Consider the following 24381-nt stretch of genomic DNA (forward strand, 5'->3'; position numbering starts at 1 on the left):
TTGAAACCTGACATCCGCATGGTGTTGCAGTAGGGAAAAATGCTGAAGCATCAGTAGTCTATCAGTTGCAAACCTAGAAGAACTATAGGAGTTCTTGGGGAGGACATGGGGCTGGACACATGATTTGCAATGGGAAAACAAGGATTCTAGAAGGAAAGCTGGTCATGGGTTTGTCTATCCTAAAGTGAAAGGAAGAAAGCGACAATGCGAGTGGGTGATCATCCAAATGTCCAGACATTCTCATGTATACTGCATAGAGTACATTTTGAAAAACAAATTGTGAAAAATTGATAATTTTTATGAAACTATTAATGTGACATGAAATAATTTCTCTGCAGTCTCGAGTATCTTTTCTCCCCAAAGGTTTTCCTTGAGCAAGAAAATTAATGCGAGATTCAAAGAGGAGACTGGTTTGAGGTGAAAATGTCTTGTTCAAGGAAAAAATTTGCACAGAATCACCCTTGAAAAGGGAAAGGCAAACAATGCTTGTTCTGGTTGGATTGTATAACTTGGTCGATCTTGTATCAAAAGTTTCTAATATTTTTGGAACATCTGAGAACCCATTAATGCCATGCCTCTAAAAGAACTCATCCAGCCTAGCCTTGAAAGCGCTGATTACATTTAAAAATACCACTGCTTATGGAAGTGTGACTCTTCACGGTGTATAGATGAATTTAAAACGAAGACAGTCCAGTCTCCTCTATCAAATTATATGATGTTTATTATTGTGCTGTTTAACAGGTTCCCTCCCAACAGACTAAAGGTAGTATTTGTTTTACTTTAGATTGTAATGAAATAATCACAACTTCTAAAGTTCATATTTTCTTTTAGGAAATAATGGTAGTTAAATGGCGCTCCCATAATATCGTCTTTGCGGGAGTTTTATATAGTGCAAACTCGACCCGAAATATCAGAGCACTTTACATGAGCTCCAGTTGTGTTACAGATGGACACATTCATGTTGTTAGACACAGGTAGAGTAAGTGATTTGCCCAGAATTACAGGAGGTTGAGCAGTCCCTGCTGAGATTTGAACCCGGTTCCACTGCTTCGCAGTCCACTGCTCCAGCTCTTAGGCCACATCCTCTCCCCTGGAAACGTCTTCGAACATTTTCTAATTTATTACCAGCAATTTTTGTACATAGTGCCCAAAACAATGAACACTGCATGTGATCTCTCTTGAGCTTCATTTAGACGTAAAATTGCATATCTACCTGTTTCAAAACTTGAATGTGTACTTCCTGCTTTGCAAGCTGTCACATTGACATTGTTCTGTTATGATGAGTTTTAGATCTGTGATCACTCTTTTTTCTCAGCCTTGGGCTGTGAATGCTTGTGACCCAAATGCATAACCTCCATGTTATCTAGCAACTGCCACTGGCCCGCCAGTGTTTGAAGAACATCTTGATCCAGTAGTGCACTATTTCTCATTAGTATTACTGTAGTCTATTATATATGTTTGCAATGTTTAAGCCCTTGGTATACTAAAAATTCTTGCATATTTTATAATAAATATAAGTGAAAATAAATATGAACATTTAAAAAGGGTTATTACTAACTAATAGTAGGCAAAGGTTTGAAATACGATCCTCTGATTTGTTTGAAAGCTTAGTGTAGGTAGTTTGGTAGAAGGTAAGGATTGGTAATGTGAAGAGAAAGGAAAGGACACGACAACTGACATGCTTCCCTGTTTTCAAAGGGTTAGATTTTGTACTGTTGCTGATGTCTCTCACCTAGAACATCAAAATTATATTTTTAGAACGTATTTCTCAAAAGATCAGCCATAATTCCTCTGTAGTCAAGATGACACAGCATTTTTACATCATTAAGCGATATGGTGGAGTAATCTCAGTTGCATTGCCTCACAGGTATATTTGCAATCTACTTCAAGTTTCCACCTAATTCTATAGTCTTAATTGCATCTGTTGATGCATACTCAAAAACACATCTTTCTTCTGGGGATTTTAATCTCTTTAGCAATAGTTGCCCTCCAGATGTGATTGAACATTTCTGCGGTAGTTGGCAAGCCAAGCCAGTTCTCTGGTGCCTGTCTGACTTTAGGGTAGCTAGACAATCTTTGTAACAAGTATTGTTGCTGTCCTTGTAAGCATAGATACTACTATGAGTTCACTAAATTGTCAAGTGCTTCGTCTTTCGATTTTGACGTTATGGGGGAAGCAAAGTCGAACCGTCAAGGGTTATACCCTTTTTTAAAGTTTGGTGGGTATCCCGCCGCCCCTCCAGTGGCAGAGGCCATAATTTTCACGATACTGGCAGTTGACTACTCACCATATTTAGGGTTGTCTGCCGGCAGTATGCGATATTTGTGCCTTCCGAGGAGATGGCACCATGGCAGTTTCTTTGATAGCATTGTAGCTTTACTAAGATGCTGCCATGTTTCATGCAGCTACTCAGCAAAACGTTTTGTTCTTAAGAAACAAATTCCCAAAGTAGCAGTTTGTTTTGGAAAAAACAAGACACTAATGGCCTCGACAACATGCAAGTTTTGTCCCTGTTTGCCAAACTCTAAAAAAGGCCCTTAATTTTAGAAAGTCATATGGGGTAGAAAGTATAGTTCAAGTAGTAGATGTATCTCGCACAATCAATATATGTATTGTTTCACCCTCCAAAATAATAGAAAATGCTGCAATCCGACATGTTCTGTTCCTGGCAAGGCCATAAAAAGCAAACCATCTCACTTTGAAGCTACAAGGAGACACAAAAGAAATCTTCAAGAAAAAATGCACATGCAGGAGAAATGATGTTGTACATTCAAGTAGAATAAATCAAAACACCGAAAATCAATTAAAACAACGGTAGTCAAAGGTCATCACGTGGTCCCAACATGTGGGAGTGCCTCTGGCACTACATTCCAACCTATGACCTCTGACCATCATAACATACATATCTAAAATCAATGTTTGAAGTGAAAGCACAAATATAAAATGAAGCACACATTAAAACAGTGACATTATAGAAGCATGTAACATATTACTTAATCTAAAATAGTTCATGCATATCTGATAACTCAGCTACAGAAATAAATGTGTGATGAATACACAAATAGAATCAAACATGTTAACTCATTGATGCTCTAATGTTATAAATGGCTAATCCTGCAACTTCTATTATAGAAGCTGCCAATCTTATATATGTTGCTTAAGACAATAAAGGAATCTCAAAATCTTCTTCATCAAACTGAACAGTTTCTCTTGTAACACTGGGGATATGCAATGCTAGAATCAATGAAAAATATTCTCCAACAGTTCTGTGTGAAGGTACACATCCTTCCTGCTATATTTAAAATATTATCTTTTAAAACATTTCTTCATTCAAAAGTATGCTTGGAATTATCATTTCAAAGGCTTCTAATTCAAACAAACGTACAGGCTATGTTATCAGATCTTCCTCCGGATTCTGCTGAAATCTGTCCAAAATACCATTAATTTCTAACTGAAGAAAGTCCTCCAAAGAATTAAGTTACAACCTCCTGCGAGCATTGTAAATTAACCTGCAGCTCACCTCCAACCACATTCTTTGTCGGCGATTCACTCTGGCTATCTAAACAGTCTGGTAATATAAACTGCGTCATACACACAGTTTCTCAACCTTGCACTGCCTGGTACATCTGCAACTCTTTTCTCAATGATCTAATTTCATGCATTAACATATAAAAATTCTCTTTAGCTTCAACCGACTGCTTTTGTATTTCATTACGTTCTTTTTCTAGCTGTACACATTTTGTGAAAATTTTACGAACAGCATTCAAAATGAGACTTCTTTTTCCGTCTGAAATACCAAGTTTGTTTCCCTCTTCAAAAGAAACATTTTGCAAACATTTTTATGTTTGCCCCTAGTCTGTTAAACATGCATTAGAGGAAACTTCCCACCCCAGTTGGCATCTGGGAATCTGCAACTGAAAACATTGACATTTTAGAAAGCATGTCTCCCCTTTTAATCCTGCAAAGTGACACCAAAATGTATTGCTGCGCCCTCCCAAATAATAGAAAATGCAGCACTCCCACATGTTCTGTTCCTGTCAAGGCTGTAAAAAGCAAACAAGAATCCCATTTTGAAGCTACAAGGAGACATGAAAGAAATATTCAAAGAAAAATGCACATGTAGGAAAAATGATGTTGTGCAGTCAAGCTATAATACACCAAAGCACCTAAAAAAAAATGGTAGTCAAAGGTCATCACGTGGTCTCAACATATGGGAAGTGCCCCTGGCACTACAATATAATGACCAAGCACAGCTATTCTTTCAGTAAAAAATATTTATATTATGATAATGGACTTTCTAGCTGTATTAGTTGTTATGACACAGATCTTACTGTGATTGCATTTCTATTTAATCAATTGGTGGATACGGTACAATATGGTACAATAACTTAACATGCAACGTGTATTTGGGTTCTCACCACTACAGTTCAATGCTTGTTTCATTTCTCAGTTGTTCAAATTCATGCAGCTTTATCAGGCTGCTGGTTAATTTGCATTGCTTAACATTGGCAGAGTCAGTCAGAGGTCCCTGTCTTCAGGGACCTCTGACTGCAGTAAGATGCAGCAGTCATGGTTACGTAAAAACAGGGTTTTCTGTTGCAGTGATCCACTTACCTGGCAGGGCACTCCAGAAAGTATTTGTGGCACTTAGGCCTTTATAGACATCATGCTCTGTGCAAAATGAGGATAAAACTTCAACCTCATGTACCTGACATGGATATGAAGTTGCTGAAGTAATATATATGTAGTTGCCTCAGTTGTTGAAGAAAGAGGTACGCGACGATGCATCAACAAGCAGACCTGTGTCACATAGGCATCGAATTTCTTAAGGAGTTGTGTAATGATGACGTGACAATTGGCACATGTGAATCACACAGACATGAGGTTGCTGAAGAAAGAGGTGTGCAACAACAGTGCAATAACGAGCACACGTGTCTCACTTGGACATCGAGTCACACTCAATTCTCACAATGCAACAGCATGAATGAAGAACAACGTCTCTCAAAATGCACTGGTATAAATCACCTATTAGTTTGCATGGTCCTGGTAAGCTTAGGCTCTCCAACCTCTTAGCAGCAATGTTCTTTTAATGCTGAATTTACGTTGAACCAGATTACAACACCAAACCTGGACAGGTGTGTACTGGATGCTAATGTATGGACCCTTCCTGATCATTAGGTTAAGTGACACAAAGGTCTGTCCTGATAACAACTGACATGCATTTGGCAAAATAAGTAAAAGTCACACCTCACAAATGAACCCAAGAGCCATAATTCTATGTCACTTCCTTGATAGAAGTCCAGATTCTTGTAACATTTAATCTAATCATCATCCAAAGATGAGGAACTGTCTTTCATCCAATGAAGAGGAAGAGTCTGTACTTTAGCAACAAGTGTTCACCAGTTCAACATTTGGGTTTGTAATTCTGAGGTAAATCAGGGTAACCCCTACAGCATTTCCCTTGGTCTCTGACCTTACAAGATGCTGTGGACTAAACAATGCAGGACCTTTACACACAGGCTTCCTTGTCACAGTCAAAAGCAGCAAAGATTTTTCTTCAGTCTCAGTAGTATGATCCTTCCACGTCGATAGGAAACAGCCGAGAATTCTGCCTCAAGCTCACCTTCCTCTGTACAGATCTACAGAACTCCTTAACCACTTGCACGCTAGCGGTTTTCCCGCTGTGTGCTGGAATTTCAAAATCAACATGTTGAGTGACGAGTTCACCTTGTCATCCACACAGGGTAGGTAATGCTGATGACGAGCTGAGCTCGTCATCAGCATGGAAGGGGTTAAATAAATGGATAATCCTGGATAAGCCAATTAGTTCAACTTATATTCAACAAGGTGATGGTTGGCTTGAACTCAGGTGCCCATTCATGTTCCAAGTTAGCCTCATACCTTTGGAGGAACCAACCATGAGAAAATGCATTTTTCCATTTAGGTGTGCCACATCTTTATGGCAGGTAGTCACAGGAGAGCACTCACAGTCAAATGTGTTTTGATCTTTCAGACTATATTCTGGCCAATCAGATGCTTAGCTCTGGTTTTCTTTCTCCAGTAGAACATAACCCATGCTGCTCTGACCGGGTGGGTAGCTCATGAAATTGTATAATGTGTAGCAGTCATGTCCGTACCTTTTCCTGCTTTCATTGTTCAGATGTTAATCTTGTTTGGCTAAAGACTGACTGGTGGAACTGCCTTAGTCCTGGTCTCTTGAGCAATAACGAATCCACCCTGCTTCTTTCACATGAATGCAAAGTCAACCCAGAAAGTTGAACTTTGATTTACAAAGAATTCCACAAGTGTGGAGTATTCAGGAGTGCAGTGTGTGTTGATAGGGGAAAAAGCAGAGACAGTAGCCTGACTACCAACAAACCCTATTGAGCACCCTACAACCATAAGAACCACACACATCATTGTGGATCCCCAGCCCAGGGGTACCCCACCTCTGATGAATTAAGACACTGTCTTGCAATCTCCATTCAAAAGGGTGAGTTCAACAATGGCATGGGTTTACCAGGTAGACCCAATAGGCAATCTCCCCACTGGTCATGTCATTGGAGTGGTAGGTGCCCTTGTTAAAAGGAGTACCACTTTGGGTGTACCTCTGTCACTTGACAGAGCCTGAACAAATCAGCAAAATCACATCGAGCACTTGTCTGATGACTTGTGGCACTGGTCTCCTACTCAAGAAGATGTACTAAGTCTGCCAAAATATAAAATGAGTAGAAGGTTGTCACATAGAAACAATTATAGGGACTTACAACTCTATTAGGATAAGCAGACCTCTACTCACAATGCTGTCACGAGCATTCTTACGTGGCTTGGCAAGTAAGGGTTTATTATGGGGTTTTCTAGCTTTGTCCACAACTTTCCTCTGTCAACCAAACCCAATGCTGATGTCTGAAATGCACATCTGTAAACAATGTTCATCACATGGATATTTAAATTGTTCAAAAACACGTTTTAAAATATTGGACAGAATGAGCCCGTTGTATTGTAAAACAAAATTCACATCACTGAAACTCTGAACAATTAGTCACTAATCTCTGAAGTCTGCGCTTCAATCAGGTGCCAGCTGTGTACAGAACTCTTGTTTGATGTCATTTTAAAATAAGTCCCCTTTGGCCTGGCCCTGTGGCAGTTGTCTTTTAAAAGCTCAAGCTTAAAATGTACGTCTGATGTGTGACAGCATAATTTGTATGTACTGTCTCAGATGCTCAAATGAACATTTATTGTACACTTAGTGTAGAGTATTAAGTTCAGGGATAATATCGTGATCTAACAATGTTACAGTGCAGTGCAGCTGGCTCTAAATCCTGAAGAATTGAAGTATTTGAGGGCAAATACCCTTTGTTCAGTATGTTTGATTACATTTTTCTGTACTCGGATGCCACTAACTTCTGGCCGACAGAAAACATTCACATTATTTGAATTATATACTGTAATCCCCTCACTCATTTCCTCTGGCTTCTATCACTGATGTCTTCAGGCTCTGTTCCTGAGCACACAACATGCAGACTCACTTTGGCAGCTAACTTTTCCTCAGCACCCCACTCTCTTCGACTCTATAATTTCCTAAATATCTGCAAGATCCACACCACTCATTTTTCTTGATCAAGACATTCCTAAACACCCTACTTTGGAGCAAACTCAGTTATTGCAAGACCCTCTTCATGGTTCTCCTTGGTCTCCCAGCATTCTTTTTCCAGCCCCTTGGGGAAGGGCTCAAAGTTCCCATTTGTGCCCCATACAAACGATCCAGATATTCCTCCGCAACCTCCCCTTGATAGCAGGCTGCTTCTCCTTTTGGGTAAATGAAGGTTGTTCAACGTATTCTCCTTTGTTTTCAAATCAATCCAAGATCTGTGTCCGATCCTGTGAAGTTCATTGTTCTTCACACCCTCGACTTCTCACTTAGTTATCTCCTCATCAAACATTACTTCCTTGGCTCCCTATTCTCAACATCACGTCCCAACTCGCTCTTTCTCGTTCCTGTCTTTTCTTTATTGAGATCCCTCAAGTCAACATTGATGCATTCTCTGCCTTTGATTTACCTTCCTCAAAGACGCCCTCACTCACCAAGCATCCAGATGTTACAGCGTTGCTCTCAATCCTGCATTCCACTAACCACTGCTGTTTTGTTCTACTGTCATGTACTATTGACTCTCTGCTACATTTCGAATTTCCTGACATAACTATTGTCTGCTAATGTTCTCATGTACCATTGTATATACCTACTATTTAAGAGTTTCTTGTTTATATGTTTTTATGATATGATCCATCTTGGCAGCTCACACATTCAACGGTGGTGGGCCTCTATGATCCAGAATGTATTTTGTCCTAGGTAACGATGTTGCCTTCTCTGAGATAGGATGGCATCTTTGCCTGAAAGGCATCTCACACATTTTCTTTTCCATTGTAACAGATAATCTGAAGAGCAGCAATCTGGGCCCTGTGCTCATGCCAGAACCCTGTTTTCAACTCATATCTGGCTTCGCCATGCTGCAGGCATGCCTGAAGCACCATGTGCAGAACCTGCAGATCTATCGACTGCTGGCGGGATTGTTCCTCCAGACCCCGCAATGTGGTCCTTCTGAAGAAGTGCAGGTAAGTCTCCAAGGGTATTCCATAGTGAGGTTGTCTCTTCTACTATTTTCTTATCCACCCCCTCTTCCCCTTGAATCCTAAGTGTGGCCCTGAAGAAATGGTACAGCTGGGTCCTTTCAAGAAAGCTTGACATGCTAACACTCAGACACTGCCTTGAAGCTGTTGTGAAAATATGCTGTTTTTTCCTTGAGGACTTATGAGACAAAAAACATACATCTCTTACGTCCTGGAAGCAGCAAAGATGTTCCCTCAATTTCATTACTATCATATTTTTCCAAAAATACAACTCCCTAAGGATCATCAACACAAGGTTTTATATTTCATAAAATAAAGGAAAGATGTGAAATGAATAACAGAGGGCCAGAAAGAAGAGGCAGGTCTCGCATTCGAACGCAACATCACATGACTGGGCCTTTAAATGCTGCTCAGTGTAATTCATCTTGCTGTCTTCTTGAGCAGAGGTGCTCCTTAAGAAGGTCCTATTAACAGGGCTCTGAGCGGGTACCTTAACAAGATGTTCAAAACCCTCCATGAAGGTACTTTACAAAGGGGAGAACAGTGGCAATTTGCATGCAGCATAAATTAATATTTCTGCGCACAGTCACTTGCACTGAAATTTTGATAATGGGGAATTTATGGGTGTTTGAAAGTGCTTCAAACTTAAGGCACTCAAAAGGGCTTTTAGATCAGATCCAACCTTTTTTGGTTCCATCCCTGTGCATAGGAGGGCTTTGGGCCATTCGGATACCAACAGGAATTACCTGTTGGTCTCTCCATAAGAGAAATGAACAGTTGCGTTATCCGAAGATGTTGTCTAGTTAAAGAGCAGATCAACGCTAGGTCCATGTGCAATGATCCCGACATAGAACTGCCTTTGCCATTCACCACCTTTTCCGTAGAGTTAGTGGCTAGCCATCTTTTTGATTCCTGCCGTAGAACCCACAAATAACTTTTGGAGTGATAAAGATAACGCCGCACCATTGCACATCCAGAGTTTATGCAGTCCACCCCAAAACATGTTTGTAGTAATCACTAGGGCTTAATTGGTGTTTTGATCCTATCGCCAGTGAACAGATCCTCAGTATTTCACCAGTTCTTTTGCAAGGTTGTAGCTATTCCTTTTGGCATTTAAAATTACAAATTATCTTGGCATTTAATGGAGTTTGTGATACTCTAAATCACGTTTGAAACAAAAGCAATTGAGGAACATTTAATCAACAATACCAAACTGTCGGAGTTGGGCGGACCTCCTGAGTCAAAGGCAAGCTGAACTGACACCCTTGTCCAGCATAGAGGTGGAAACCCCACCACTTTAACATTAACTACACATTAGGTAAGAATCTCTCCCCCCCCCCCCCACACACGCACCTTTCGGTAGGGGCGCAACAGCTGATGCGAAGGTATCTAAAAATGAAGAAATGAAGGCACAATGCATTGGGCCTCTGGGAGACCTGCAGCCAGGAAGATATGTCAGGAGCCTACTACCTCTTGATTTTTCATATACATTTTGCATCTCAGGGTTTAGCATAAGGAACATCGCATAAAATGTTTCAACTTCAAAGTAAAATGATTAGGCAACATAAAAATACCACTTAATTACCCCCAGGTCCCTCCGTCCTCGACACCTTCATACTTACAAGTGGAGATGATCATCTCCCGACAGAAAAAAACAAGAGGAATGCTGGGATACTAATACTGCCCCTCCCCCGGAAGTACATAAGCAGTACTTATCCAGCAGCCCTCCTGTTCTTTTTTTCTGTCTGTCGACAGAGTTGATGGTGTGCTGGTGCTGCTCCTGCTGGGCTTGAGTGGCGGTGCTTCTCTTCTCCCCCCGCCCTGCTGCCTGGCTGTGTGGGCGTGGGGTTCCCTGGACTGCCTCCTGGCCTGCCGGGCTTGCTTGGAGTCAGTCTTTCTCTGGAGCCGGTGTTTGGATTGGAGTGTTCCCGGCTTTGCTGTGTGCTGCCTGCACCTACCGGCCCTTTGTGGCTGGTGCTGGGGTTCCCGGTTGCTTCCGGGTCGCGGGCTCGGCTTCCCGAGCCTGGCCGGGGAGCCGTGCCTTGCTAGATGGGCTCCTGATGGACTTCTGCTCGGCGGTGCTGTGGGGGCCTTGTTCCTGGGGTTGGCCCCCACTCCTGGTGAGTCCCGATTTCGGGATCCCTTTTTTCTTCTGCCTGGCGCTCTTGGTGGGCTGTTTTTATGCTGCTGCCTGCCTGTTTATGGTTCCTGCCCGTTTTCTTTCTGTTTCAGGGGCCCGGCACTGGCAGCAGCAGGCACCTAGCCTTGCTTCTATGGCTCTCTGCTCGTACCACTTCTCTTCCTGCCCCGGAGGGTGGGGGGGCTGCAGGGACTCCCGCTCAGCAGCTGTTTAGATCTGCTGTGTGGGCTCCCCACACAGTGCCGCTGGCAGCGCTGGAGTGTTTCCTGTTCACATTCCTGATGTCTCATTTGGAGGGTTTATGCCAGATGTCCGGGGCTGTGTTTCTTCCCTCCCTGTGGTGATATGAGCACTGTGTGTGGGACGTTCCTTTTGGTCATGTTCCCTGCCCTCTGTTCCGATGCATTGGGGGTGTTGGCGCCATTCTTGCTGTTTGTTGGTCCTCCCTTTGCTGGCCCGCCTGTGTCATCTGCTGTGGGGTGAGGTGTTAGCCTCCCAGCTGGTGCGGTCCCCCTCAAGTCTTGTGTGCCGGGTTTGGGTCTCGGCGGTGACACGCAGCGTCCTGTGCTTCTGGGCGGGTCACTTATTATTCCCATGGCCTTAAGCGTGTTCATGTGTCCTCATGTGTCGCGCCTGGTGCCTTTGCTGCCCCTATGCCTCTCCTTTGCCTGGGGTGTCCTGGGCGCGGTACCTCTGCTTTTCCCTGAGCTTTCTGTGCTCGGCCGGGGAGGGGGGGAGGATGTTCGGGGATTTGCGACCCTGGTATGCCTTCTGTTTTTTTGCTTGCTTATGTGGCATGGAGCGCTGGGGTGTCTTGTCCCTTTGCTGCTTGTGTATGTGTTTTTGTCACATTTACATTTGCGGTGGGGGCCTTGTTGTATTGTTGGCCCCCGCTCTGGCTGTTTTCACCCACACTTTTTTTCTTCTAGGTGCTGCGAGGTGCTGGGCTCCGTGGTCCTTCTTGTGCCTCTGGTGTCGCTGGCGCTCCTGCCCGTGGGTTCGAGTCCGGCCGCTGCTATCCTGATGTCCGGTGTTGGTGGGTCCTCTGTTCGCCTGCTGGTGCCGGTCCTGGGGTGATGACGGGTGTGCCTTCTGGCGTGTGTCTTGTCCCTGGGTCGGTGCTTCCTGGGGGTGCCGGGGTTTGTTGGGGGCTTGCGTTCAGCGCTGTGCTACGTCCCGTATTGCTTTTTGGGGTGTCCTGCTGCTGTCTCTGGAGTCCACGCTGCTTCCCCCTGTGTGGCTTGTTCCTGGTCTACGGCCTTGCCGCTGGCCCGCCCCGGGTCTTGCTGTTTTTGAATGGTGGGCGTTCGGAGGGTCTGCTCCCTTTGGTACTCTTCTTCTGGATGTGCCCGTGCTCTTGGCGGCTCTGTGGGCGTTCGCTCTTTCTGTTTGTGGCTTGCTTCGGGTTGGCATGGGTTCCGGTCGCCTCTGTGGTGGCTGATTCCTTTTTTTCGCTGGTTCTACCTTTGCTTGCTACTAGGGTTCCCTGTGTTGTTGGGGTTTTCCTGCGTGCTTGCTTGCACCTTGCTCTCTGCTGCGTGGTGTTCCTCTCTTCTTCGGCGACGGCCTGTGGGGGGTGCGTTCTGTTTCCCCCTCTGCTTCGGGATGCCTACCCCGCCTGGTGGTGGGTCGGTGTTCCTGCTCCTCGGGGGGGGGGGGGGTCCTGTGGGCTCCCCTGGTTCCGGTTGGCTTGCCGTGCTGTTTTCCCTTTGTGACCTCGCCTCCGCTGCGGGCTGGCTGTTGTGGCCTCTGCTCCGCTTGGGTGTCCTGGTTCTTCGCTTCCTGGCTTCTGTGTGGTTGTTCGCCTTTGGGGCTCCTGGTTCCTGGTCCTGTTCCTCCCGTCCCTTGGGCTGTGCCTGGTTCCGCTCATGGGTGCTTGCCTGTGTCTTGCCGGGGGCTCTTTGCGGTGGTCTGCCCCCTCTGCCTGCGCTTGGGTGGCTTCTGATGCCTTGGGTTCGGCTGTTCTGCTTCGGCCCTGCCTGCTCCTGTTCTCGTCTGTTCCCTGCTTGGTGGTGCCTGCCTGGGTCTTCCTGTTGGTGTGGGCTTCCCTTGCTCCCGCTTGGGGCTTCTGGTGTTGTCCGGGGGCTTTTCTGTGTGCTTGGCCTGGCTGCTTCTGCGCTGGCTCCCCCTGGGCTGGCCTTTGGCTGTCTGCCCCTCCTGTTTCTGCTGTGGTGCCTGCCTGGTTTGTTCCTGACTGGGGTCTCCGGGCTGCTGCCGGTTCCTGTCATGCCTCCTGTTCTCCGGGTTGCTGTGCTGTCCCCGTGCTCCGCTGTCTGCTCTGTGTTATGCTTGGTCGGGCCGGGTTGGTCCCTGCCTGGCCTTCTGGGGCTGCTGGGGGCTGTTGGCTTCCGGGTCCGTCTCCTGTTGGGTGTGTTTGCTCCATGGGTTGTTCTGGTCTCGTCTGGTTCCCTTGGTGGGTGCCTGGCTGAGGTTTTGGCTGGGGCGTGCCGCTCCTGCTTGTTGGGCTCCTTTTTGGGCTCTGCTTCCCTGCTGGTGTCCCTTTGGGTCCTGGCAGGGTGTTCTGCGTTGGGCCGCTTCCTGGTGGTTCCTTCTGGGCCTTCTCCTGCTGTTAGTTCTCTTCCCGGGCTTGTTTTCCCGGTGTTGTGGGCCTGTGTGGGGTTCTGTGGCTACGGTTCTGCCGGCTTCTTGCTGGTTGTGTGTGGCTTTGGGCTGTGCCTTCTGGGTTTTCGGGCTGTGCTGACCCTTTTTGGCCTGCTCTGGGGGTTTGTTGCCTGCCTTTTCCGGGTTCTTTCCTGGTTCTGTGGTCCTGGCTCGCTCCTTCCTCCCTTGCTTTCCCGGGCTTTGTTCCCGGTGTGGGTCTGTTTGGTTGCCCCTCCATCTCTGGTTGGGGTGCTGTTCTGTGGTGCTTGTGCCTCTGCGGGTCCTTCCCTCCTGGCTGCGGGTTGTCTGTGGTTTCCTGCTGCTTGGTCCTCTGCTCTTCTTCTGGGGTTTGCTTGGGCCTGTTGTTCCTCCTGCGTGGTCGGTTTGCTTGGCTCTGGTCCTGGCTTCCCGGTTCTGTTGGGGTTTGTTGGCCTCTTTTTTGCGGTTTGCTTGGCTCCTCTCCGGCGTTGCTGGGTTGGGGCCTTGTGGTTGTGGTCTGGGTGCTGTGCTCCCTGGGATTTCTTTTTCCCGCTGCTCCTGCCCTTGCTGCTTGCCTGGCCTGGGTGTGGGGTTCCTGGGCGGTCCTGTGTCTTTTGGGCGCCTTCTTTGTGCTGCCCTCTGTGCCTCGTTGGGTGGCTGCTGGGGTTTCCCAGTTGCTCTGTGCTCCCCTCCTGCCTTGTGTTCCTTCCCTTTGGGGTTGGAGTTTTCTGGGCTTGTGGTCACTTTCTCTGTTCCCGACCTGGTTGAGTTTTCTTTGTTGCTGGTTTCCGGTCTTGTTGGCCTCTCCTTGTTTGGTGGGCTTTTGGCTGGGTTCTGGGGTTCTTCCCCATCCCTGTCTTTTGGGTCGGGTTCTCGGTCCTGTTCGGCTCCTGGGTGCTTGTTGCTTCCTGGGCCTCCTCGGCGGGGTTTCCTCCTCGGGTCTCTTGGGCTCGAGTCCTTTCTTTTTGGGAGTTTGGCCGTGTTTTTGGCCTGTGCTTCTCCTTCCTTTTTGGGCTGGGTGCTTGTGCCTGCGCTCTGTTGGCCGCTTCTTCTTTGGCTTTCTTCCGGGTTGTCTCGTCTTCCTGGTGGGTCTGCCTGGCCCTGTGTGCCTTCCTGCTGGTTATGGCCTGGGCGGTCTTTTCCGGTGGGTTGTTTTGGCTGGTCTTGGTGTCCTGCTCCTGGTCCGGGTTCCGGTTTCTCGGGTTGGCGGCCTCCTTTCTTTGGGACCCTGGCCTTTTATTTTTTCCTTGTCTCCGGTCCTTGTCCCTGTTGTCCTGTTCTGGGTTGCGGGCCGGCTGTTTCCTACGGTCTTCCTTTCCTCCTTCTCGGTGCTCCCTTGGGTGGCTGCTTTTGTTGTGGTTTCCTGGGTGTGCTTGTGCGTGCGGAAGGCCGGGTTGTCTGCTTTGGTATTCTCCACTTGTAAGTATGAAGGTGTCGAGGACGGAGGGACCTGGGGGTAATGTCCTATTACTTACCGGTAATCTTCATTACTCCGGGTCCCGTAGTCCTCGACACCTTCATGCGCCCCTCCCTCCCTCCCGGGCGGCCGGCCTTCCTGTCTGGGCTTGTTAGTACAGGAGGGCTGCTGGGTAAGTACTGCTTATGTACTCCCGGGGGAGGGGCAGTATTAGTATCCCAGCATTCCTCTTGTTTTTTTCTGTCGGGAGATGATCATCTCCACTTGTAAGTATGAAGGTGTCGAGGACTACGGGACCCGGAGTAATGAAGATTACCGGTAAGTAATAGGACATAGTATGACAACTGGAGAGTCTGCTCAACATCTTTGTAGATCTAAATGATCTGAGTCCTGCTGAATACCAAGGCTAATATTTCACTGCTGTGGCACAAGAATATCATTGACAGGAAATTGCCTGACATAAATGTTGTGTCCGAAATATCATCTGTAAAAATATCACCCCATTTTAGGTAATAATAGAAAGCTTAAACCCAAAGGGGTTGATAAGCCGGATACAGGAGATGTGGTGTGCATGCCTCGGTATGTTTTTCCAGACTGAGCGACAAAATGGGCAGGATTACCCAGGAAAACTAGGAAAATCTGCAGTTATTCTTGCCTCAAGCTCCTGTCCAAGTTTCTGCAAAGACATTTGCTGCTGAAGTGTCTCTCTCTTTATTTTGGACAGTTTCCTAAGTCCTTTGGCGGCTCCACGAGGCAATGCTGTGTTTTTATCCTAAATGTAATTATCCTATGGGTAAGACAAACTACTGCAGTGCAGAGCAGCTTCAAAAACATTCCTCAACCCTCTACTAAAGACATTCCTTCGAAAATAAAAGCCAACTCTTACAGGTAATTGACCTTAATCTCTTCGTCTGAACTTTGTTCAACATTATAAATTTGAAGTCTTCCAACTAAACACTGCCTCTCTAGAATGCTGAAAGGATAGGGATAAATAGTTTGGGTATGCATTGACGTTTGATAACGCCCTCCGATGGTCCCTGGCTCCTACATCGCTTCAGACACCCCTTCAGCAGGAGTGCAAAGTGACCAGGTGAATGAGGGCCTGTGTTGACTTTCATTAAACTCTCAGTTTGAAGACTTCTTCATTTAGTAGTCCCTCTACTGAACCTGTGGGGCATTGGTTAGCTTCACGGGCTAGAAAAAGAGGGATGGATATCTGCTCATGGGTACAACCCAGCTCAGCTCCTTTGTCACTCATCAGTTGAGTTACCAAGGGCTTAATTTGAGCTGGTGATTGCAGACGGGCCCACTGGCACTCATTTTTAGGTTTTGCCTGGCGAAAGCTGCGCTCTGCGCAGCTTTTTCACGCAGGCGAAAACCTAATGAGTATGGTATGGGAGACAGGAACGGCCCCCGTCTTTCATTGGCTAGCTCCATAAATGGAGGCTAGCCATTGGAAGACGGGCCTGTCCGTCAATGCCGTACCAGATTCGGGGGCGTTCCCGAGAATTTTTGGCTTTTGGCTACGTCAGCCGAAAGCCTGTTCTCGGGAACGCCCCCGAATCTGTGCTGGCATTGACGGCACCCGCCCTCATTGCAGCCGCCGTCATTTCGGAAGTGGTTGGCCGGCCGGCCAATCCTGGCGCGGCCGGCCGGAAGTCCCGCCCCCGCCCGGAGACGCATGGAGCCCCGGAGGAGAAGTGCTGGATGGTGCGGGGCTCCCGTGTGCTGAGGGAGCCCCGGGGGAAGAGACGGCAGGAGCGGAGCTGTGAAGCTGAATGCGTGCAGCCATTCAACATCGTACAGCCGGTCCGCGTTTTGGGTTAGTTATCCCAATAACTGAGGGGAAATCTGCTCTATCCCGCCGAGAACCAAGATCTGGACCTCGGTACTTCTTAAAGGTACAGTGCATTTCAATTGCGGTTGAGCTCAGCTGGCAGCCGGACACGCTTGTAAAAAGTTATGGGAGGCGTTCTTCCTGCGTCTGTGGGAGGGTGAATCGATAGCAGGGGGTGGGCCATTTTCCGCAGTGTTATAATGCCCCCCCCACACTGAGTACAAGGAAGCCCAGGGTCTAAAAACTCCAAATCATGGCAAATGGAGGCTGCGTAGTTTATCACCTTAACCTGTGCTCGGGCCTTGCTCCCCTGTGGCTGCTGCCGGCTCGCCACATCTACCCGACTCTCCACGGTCTCCAGCCTTACCCATGCCTGGTCAGTGCTGCTGCCTCCCTGCTGGCCCACTTCTTAGCCAGTCTGCCCATTCCTGCCACCCCATTACGCTTCCAGCGTTACCTCTCTGCACGCATTCCTGTCTCCGCCTGCCTCCCAGGTCTTTGACAGCTCGGACTCTGGCATGCCTTTGTGCTCCATCAACTCCCCTGCCTACTCGGTGCCCTCCTTTGTCAGTCATTTGCATTATTGGTGGGGTCGTTGACCTCAGGCGCACTATGTGCAAGATTGCTACATAATTCACATTCCATTTCTTTCTCTTTTTGTCACCTTGAGCAAAGCTGACTTGACAGCAGCCTGGGGTCAGGCAAGGGGAGGAAATTCCTGTGAGCTGAGTTTTATGAATGAACCTTGGTTTCCATGACGCTGGCTAGGTGTGGCTAGTGGGGTCATAGTGTACTTTATTGTAGGACAGATGAGAGTCATGGCACCTTCTTTGCGCATCTGGAACTCGCTCCCCATTCAAGGGAAGCATCCGGTTTCCGGTGGGAGACGTGTACTTTCACGCTTTATACGTTTAGATGGCCTGATCCAGAATTCACGTTTTGAGACTTATTGTACAGCGTATTAAAAGTATGATTTATGGAGCTTCCATTCGACTGCTCTGAAGAACGACAACAGTCGCAGGAAAGCAGGCACAACTGCTCTGACTATGGGGGAAAAGGGCGGTCTATGGGCGGGGCACTTATCAAATAAAGCCCATTGTAAAAAAGTTAACTTCTGTTTTGTGTAAAGCTGATACAGGCTGGTAATGTCTAGCTCTTGGTATCAATTCTAATCCTAGCTTTGATGTCACGAAAGCCCTTTAAGCAAACACACCGTTCCCTTCAATAAAAGAAAATACTCTCAATTTTTGGGGAAAATTGTAAATTCACCGATTGAAGAGACCGATAGGTGTATGGACCCAATGACCCCACGGCATCAATGTGTGGCACTTTTTTATAAGCAATACAACATCGCCACTTTAATAGATATGCCAGGAAGCATAAATAGTAGTGATTCCCCAAAATTATCCTAAAGGGAGGTATTAAAGTGCTGGGCCTAAATGGGGTCCCTATTGACTTATTCAAAGACAATAGATTGGTGAGCCCCACTATTATTCAACTTATTGAGGAGTGCAGAATACACTGACCCCCTGCTTCTTGGTCTAACTCAGTCATTGCCCTATTTTCATGTTGATCCCCAGTGTGTGTGGGGGGTCTCGCAGTGTGTGGGGGGGTCTCGCAGTGTGTGGGGGGGGCTCGCAGTGTGTGGGGGGGCTCGCAGTGTGTGGGGGGGCTCTGTGTGGGTGTGTGTGAGGGGGCTCTGTGTGGGTGTGTGTGGGGGGGCTCTGTGAGGGGGGCTCTGTGTGGGTGTATGCCAGGAAGCATAAATAGTAGTGATTCCCCAAAATTACCCTGAAGGGAGGTATCAAAGTGCTGGGCCTAAATGGGGTCCCTATTAACTTATTCAAAGACAATAGATTGGTGAGCCCCACTATTATTCAACGTATTGAGGAGTGCAGAATACACTGACCCCCTGCTTCTTGGTCTAACTCAGTCATTGCCCTATTTTCATGTTGATCCCCAGTGTGTGTGGGGGGTCTCGCAGTGTGTGGGGGGGGGGCTCGCAGTGTGTGGGGCTTGCAGTGTGTGGGGAGGGCTTGCAGTGTGTGGGGGGGCTCTGTGTGGGGGGGCTCTGTGTGAGGGGGGCTCTGTGTGGCTGTGTGTGTGTGAGGCTCTGTGTGTGTGTGGGGGGCTCTGTGTGGGTGTGTGTGGGGGGGCTCTGTGTGTGTGGGGCTCTCTGTGTGTGTTTGTGTGTGGCATTTGCGAGAGATTAAGCTATTGGCATTGTAAATGACAATGCCATTTATTTATGTTAGAAAAAAACATAAATAAAAATAATGTCAAGAGCAATGCCAATAGCTCTAACTTTAACAAAGGCAAAACCATTGCATTGTAAATGCTTGTTGGGGATAGAAACCTGCCAGATTTTCACCCAGAGCAAGAAGGGTAAAAACACAAAAGAGGGGAAAAGAAAGAGGAAGGGAAAGGTGGGAAAAAGTAATAAAGGGAGAAGGCAGGGTTGCAAAAGAACCTGCAATAGTTAGCTAAAGGGTTAGGGAGTGTCTGTTGTTGGATGTAAGAGGCATGAGGGGCGATCAAATCTACGCAGCCTTGGTATTCAACACACCCAATATTTATAGTGCTGACCGCAGGCCCTGGCGTTTATGTTTTTTACAAGTTAGGCCCTGAGAGGCACCCAGGGTCCATGGGAAACTTGTGTGAGATGCCACAGTACCTACAGATAATGCTGCTGCCGTACACCATCGCAGTCTGCTAAGCAGCTGCAAAGGCGGCGGTGCAGCATTCTACGAAACACCCAAAAATGTTAATATATTTAATTTCATTTACTTTGATTGGTCATGTCTTCACAGAATTACACCATATAAAATTATTAGTAACATGATTTTAAAAAACTGACAAAAACTTTTTTTTTAAAAGAACAGATCGTAACTGAATCTGTACAGTGCAAAAGTTCTAAGGCCTCGGCATTCAAACCCATCTTTCAAGATGTAATCATTGGAAGCCTAAACCTTACTATTTAAATTTAATAACCCAGGAGATTAAAAAACACCCAATTCGAGTCTTTCCTAGGTCAATTACAAATGTATCAACCAACATGTTTGTTAGCTGTGGAGGATTAAAACCAGATGTTATCACCACTCGCACCTCAACTTAAAATTCACGAAGAGCTTCCTCACTACTAAATCAAGTTTTGCCCAAATATACAATTAAGAATATCCTGACAAATCAAAGTGACACTGTAAGCCTCTACCCTGATCCGCATAGCATAATGCAAGCGACTCCTAATTTTTCATTATAATTTTGAACTTCAGCAACTACAGCATATAGGAATTGTTAACCTGGTTTAATGATAAATATATAAATACGTCTGGAAGACAATGGAGGTTTCTAATGGTGGCCGTCAATATGAGGTTTTGGGGATACTGATCCAGCAATACCACACCCAGAATTACTGATTCCATTGAGTTTGGTCATTATCAGGTGCAATATTATTGCACCCTTACCTGTTTTTTGCTATGGAATGGGGATTCCAGGCGTGGCACCATTTGTGCCCCACATTGTGGGCATTTTTTCCCAGATAAATTCCACATCTGTTTGCCAGATGTGATGTGGCCAGTCAGAGAAAATCCCCAAGAAATGGGTTTCTCCTCACATCTGTCTTTCGAACTAAGCCCGAACTAGGATTTCCGAATACATGTAACAAGAGACATTCTCTGTTGCAGTAGAGGTGCAGAAGGAAGACTGCCTTGATATATAAGATGTCATTTTATAGGCTTAACCGAGAGGGTGGGGAAAGCAGGGGCAGATCTGATAGGCAGTTTTAAAGGTTTTCAGGTAATGACTAAGCCAACAGTGATGTATCAGAGCAAATCTCTGTCCCCAGGGAACCATCTCAGGTTCTGACATGATCAAGACCCATGCTCAAAACTATATTTTGTCTTAATTATGTCTGATGTTAAATTAGCCTTATGTAGGGTTTTACTTTGCCTGAATATTAGTTTTGGGCTCTTTTAAAATCTTTAAAGTTGTAATACAGTCTACAGGTTACTCAGTCGAGCATTTTCTGTCACCTCCAAAGTCAATATCAGACCAATGAGCACCTCACAGGCACAAGCCGCAGAGGTGTAGGCAAGTACCCTTGAGACACTTACATGACCCTAAGGGTGGTTAGTGTCACCCCCTCACAGGTACAGTTAAAATCTGGGTCCTTTTGATTAGATATGGATATCTGATTTTAACTCTGTGTTTGACATGTTTCAAATGAACATCTCCTGTCCCTTGAACATAACTTCCGTCTATTTTTTTTCCTCCTTCCCTTCATCCTCTTCTCAGTGCACTCTGGATTTGGCCTTCCAGTCTGTGCTACAGACCCACAGCCGTGAGCAGGTGGTGCAGGCCGGACTTTGCACTGAGGCGGCGCTATTGCTGCTGGAGATGGTGAATGTCACAATTGGAAAGGTGAGCTCTGGTTCCATTCCCTCCCTGTGTCTGCCTGCCTCAGTGTCCCACACTCCTTGTCAGCCCTTATCTCTCATGACTCTCACATGCTCGCCATCAATGCGTATTGCCTGCCTGCTTTGGTTAGCATGTTTATTTCACACAAGTGGTGCAATTAGTGTATGTGTACACCATGCATGCCTTCACATCTGTCTGTTGATGACAGGCCTGACCTTCATTGGTTTAAATGCTTTCTTCATTATCCGTGTACTTAAACATGCATGTCTTGCCAACAGCTTGTTCATAGCATGAATGCCTTGGGATCAGTTTATTGATGCACACATTCTTGCCCTACGTGTGCATGTTGCAAGCTTTGTTTACCCTCTGTGCATGCCAGCATGGATACATTGCCATCTGTGTGTTTGTCATGCATGTTTTGCCATCTTTTAGTTCATCTCATGCATGCCTTTGTCAAAGAAAACTTCAGACTTAGCTCATGGTTGAGTCTGTTAATGCATTTATTTATGGTGTGAGATGGAAAAGGGGATCCCCTGACATCAGCCAAAGAGTCAGTCTCTAAGGAGAGCCAGCACACATATCCAATTTCAGAGGTTTGTGGAATTGTGCACATGTTTATAGCTGTAGAGCCTATTGTAGCGGGCTCTACCGGCCATTAAATGCCCGTTCCAGTTCGGCTCGGGCCTTTAACAAGGTAGCTGACATTTAATGGCCGGTAGAGCCTTCTACGTAGGACTCTAAGGCTATTAGAACATTCTTCCTCTATAGGGCAGAATGTTCTCATTTGTAAAACAGGAGCCCAAGGGGGTTGAAATCCCCTCGGGCTGCGTGAGGGCTTTGTTAAACACTGGAATGTTTCTGCTCCATGCTTCTACCGGCCATTAGAAGCCCGGAGCACTCCATTGTTTTTAATGGCGCGCTCAACATTCCAATATTCTAATTTAGTCTTAAAGTCCGCCTTAGTGGACTCTAACGGCCATTAAAGGCCATCTCCAGCTTTAAAGGCCCGAGCCAAAGGCAAGTGCCTTTAACAAGGGAGCGGACCTTAAATGGCCATTAGAGCCTGCTATGGAGGGCTCTAAGGCTATGAGAACATTCCGCCCCTAGAGGGCAGAATGTTCTAATTTGTAAAACAAAGGCCTCACGAAGCTTTAGGGGGTTGAAATCCCCTCGGGCTTCATGAGGCCTTTGTTAAACTTTGGAATGTTGATGTTCCGGGCTTCTACCGGCCATTGGAATCCCTGAGCACTCCATTGTTTTCAATGGAGCGCTCAACAATGCAATGTTCTGATACATGTTTCACTCTTCTAGCACACAAGGATATGCTTATGAGAAAAAGACTAACCGAGGGCATGCAGCCTTCAGAAGTATAAACCTTTGCAAGTAGTTTCTTCAAATACACACATTTTTGAAAATCATACTTCCAGATGCCAGGGGTGCCACTCACCTCCATTAAAAGATGTGAACTTCCCATTAACAGGTTACTGCATTGTCCACAAAACTGTTATTGCTGTTTTTATAGAATGCATATTTGGCAATAGTCGTGTACATAGCATACATGTCTTACGTCTGTGTGTTTTCTAGCATTCAGAGCTTGCTACAATTTTATTCATACCATTTACTTTGTGTTTAATGTTTTTATACTGTACATCCAGCTTCATAAGTGTGTTTGTAAAAAGGTACGTTTTTATCATAAGGTTGTTTCCTACCTGTTGGACCTAGAGTTGTCAGGTCACCTAGGGTAGCCTGGCCTAGGGTAAGACAGTCACTACATAGAGGCACATGTGTAAAGGTTGCTCACCACCCAGCAGTAAATAAATGCACAGCCACACAAAAATGACGCTACACCAATCTTTTGTGGAAAAATACGAATTGTTTTATAAAAATTCTTTTCTCTTCTTGGTTTCCAATTCCCACTAGCATATGTATCAAGTTCACAATATCTCCTTTCTTCTCTATATGTTACAGGTAAACCTTTACATTCTCCAACAGATCATGTGCAATAGTATAGTACTTCAATTAACACTGTTTAAACCTCCTTTTGAATTTAGGCTCTTGTCAGATAATTAAATCCTTCCCACAGACATTTCATTTCAGGGAAAACAGACTGGCATAACCATTCCCCAGTTCAGGTTACCGACTTTTTAGGCAATCCCCTTTCCAGTACTATCTGAGGATGGTTCCATACACCAGTGGCTGAGAGAGAAGGTGCAATTTAACTTACATAGGCTTCTGACACCTCCAACCCCCCCTAGCAGAAGGAGAATATAAGTTATCTCAGCTGGCTTATCAAGAAGCTACTACCCAGCAGGCCCCCTATTCCCCTTTTGAATGCGGGAACCAGCCAGGGATGCACTGTTTCTTGGCTAATAGGCCCGGCAGGATGATGTGCTGCCCAGTCCTCCTTTACCGGCAGGCGTTGGGTATGTCCTGATTCTCCCTCCCCTCAGCCTTTCCAGCTTACTTGGCGATGAAGCACTTAGTTCTTGGTTACCGGCCGGCCCCGTCCACTTCGGGTGAGTTCTCCGTTGAAGTAAGGGCTTCCCTGCTCCTTCTCCTGTCAGGAGAGCAGGCGCCCTCCTGGGTGTGGCACACGGCGCTCTCGCAGACTGGCAGACGCTCTACAGAGCCGCTCCTATGGGATCTCCCCTCAGGCTGTCTTCGACGATTTTCCCCGCGGTGGCGCTACCGCGCATGTGCGGGAGAGAAGCGGTCCAGGAGCGGAGTCTGCCCTGTATGTCTGACGCTGGCAGTGGCTCTCCACCGGGCCTGCTCGATCCTAGGCCCCTCCTGTCAGGGAGAACAGTACTGGCTTGGCTTATGCGCAGTAGCGCACGACTTCAGGCTCGGCCAGCCCCTTCCTTCTCAGACCAGTCGCGCTGCCACAACAGCGCTATCGATTCCCCAGGTGTCCCGCCCCCGGCGGACTCAGAACGAACAACACAGCCACCAGAACCCCGACTCTCTTCTCCTCGTCCTCACGAGTGGGGAGGTGTATTCGCTGGCTGCACTTTCAGTCACAGGTGAGAGGCCACAGTTTCACGAGGGCAGTAGTCTGCTTCGCCGCCCTAGAGAAGGGGGTTAGAGGTGAAGTCTCTCACTTTTGAGCCCCAATCCTCTATGCTCAGCAAGAACACGCTAACCCTCCATACTGGACAAGAGAAGGCGAAGGGGGAATTCTCACTTCCGTTCCCCACAGCAGGGATCTCCGCAGCTCCACCGTTAACTGGGATTAACCCCTTCACCTGACTCGAGGTAACTCCTTGTCCAGGGTCAGCAGGACGGGACTAACTTGGTTAGGTCAATAGGAATGGGGGGTGGTGATCCCAATCAGGAGGCAACCCTTGAAAAGTAGTCTACCC

The 24381-nt window shown here is 46.7% G+C and overlaps 1 protein-coding gene across 2 annotated transcripts in view; it reads left to right on the forward strand.

Moving 5' to 3' along the window:
* The window catches only part of WDFY4 (WDFY family member 4), a 1018342-nt gene that overhangs the window by 561320 nt on the left and 432641 nt on the right, over positions 1-24381 (forward strand). For both annotated transcript variants that reach the window (XM_078642707.1, XM_078642708.1), the window contains 2 exons: positions 8433-8614; positions 20897-21022. In XM_078642707.1, coding sequence (XP_078498833.1) covers positions 8433-8614; positions 20897-21022 — 308 coding nt within the window. The remainder of the gene's footprint in view (positions 1-8432; positions 8615-20896; positions 21023-24381) is intronic.

Source organism: Lissotriton helveticus, chromosome 5_1 (genome assembly GCF_964261635.1).
Source record: "Lissotriton helveticus chromosome 5_1, aLisHel1.1, whole genome shotgun sequence".
Lineage (NCBI taxonomy): Eukaryota > Metazoa > Chordata > Amphibia > Caudata > Salamandridae > Lissotriton > Lissotriton helveticus.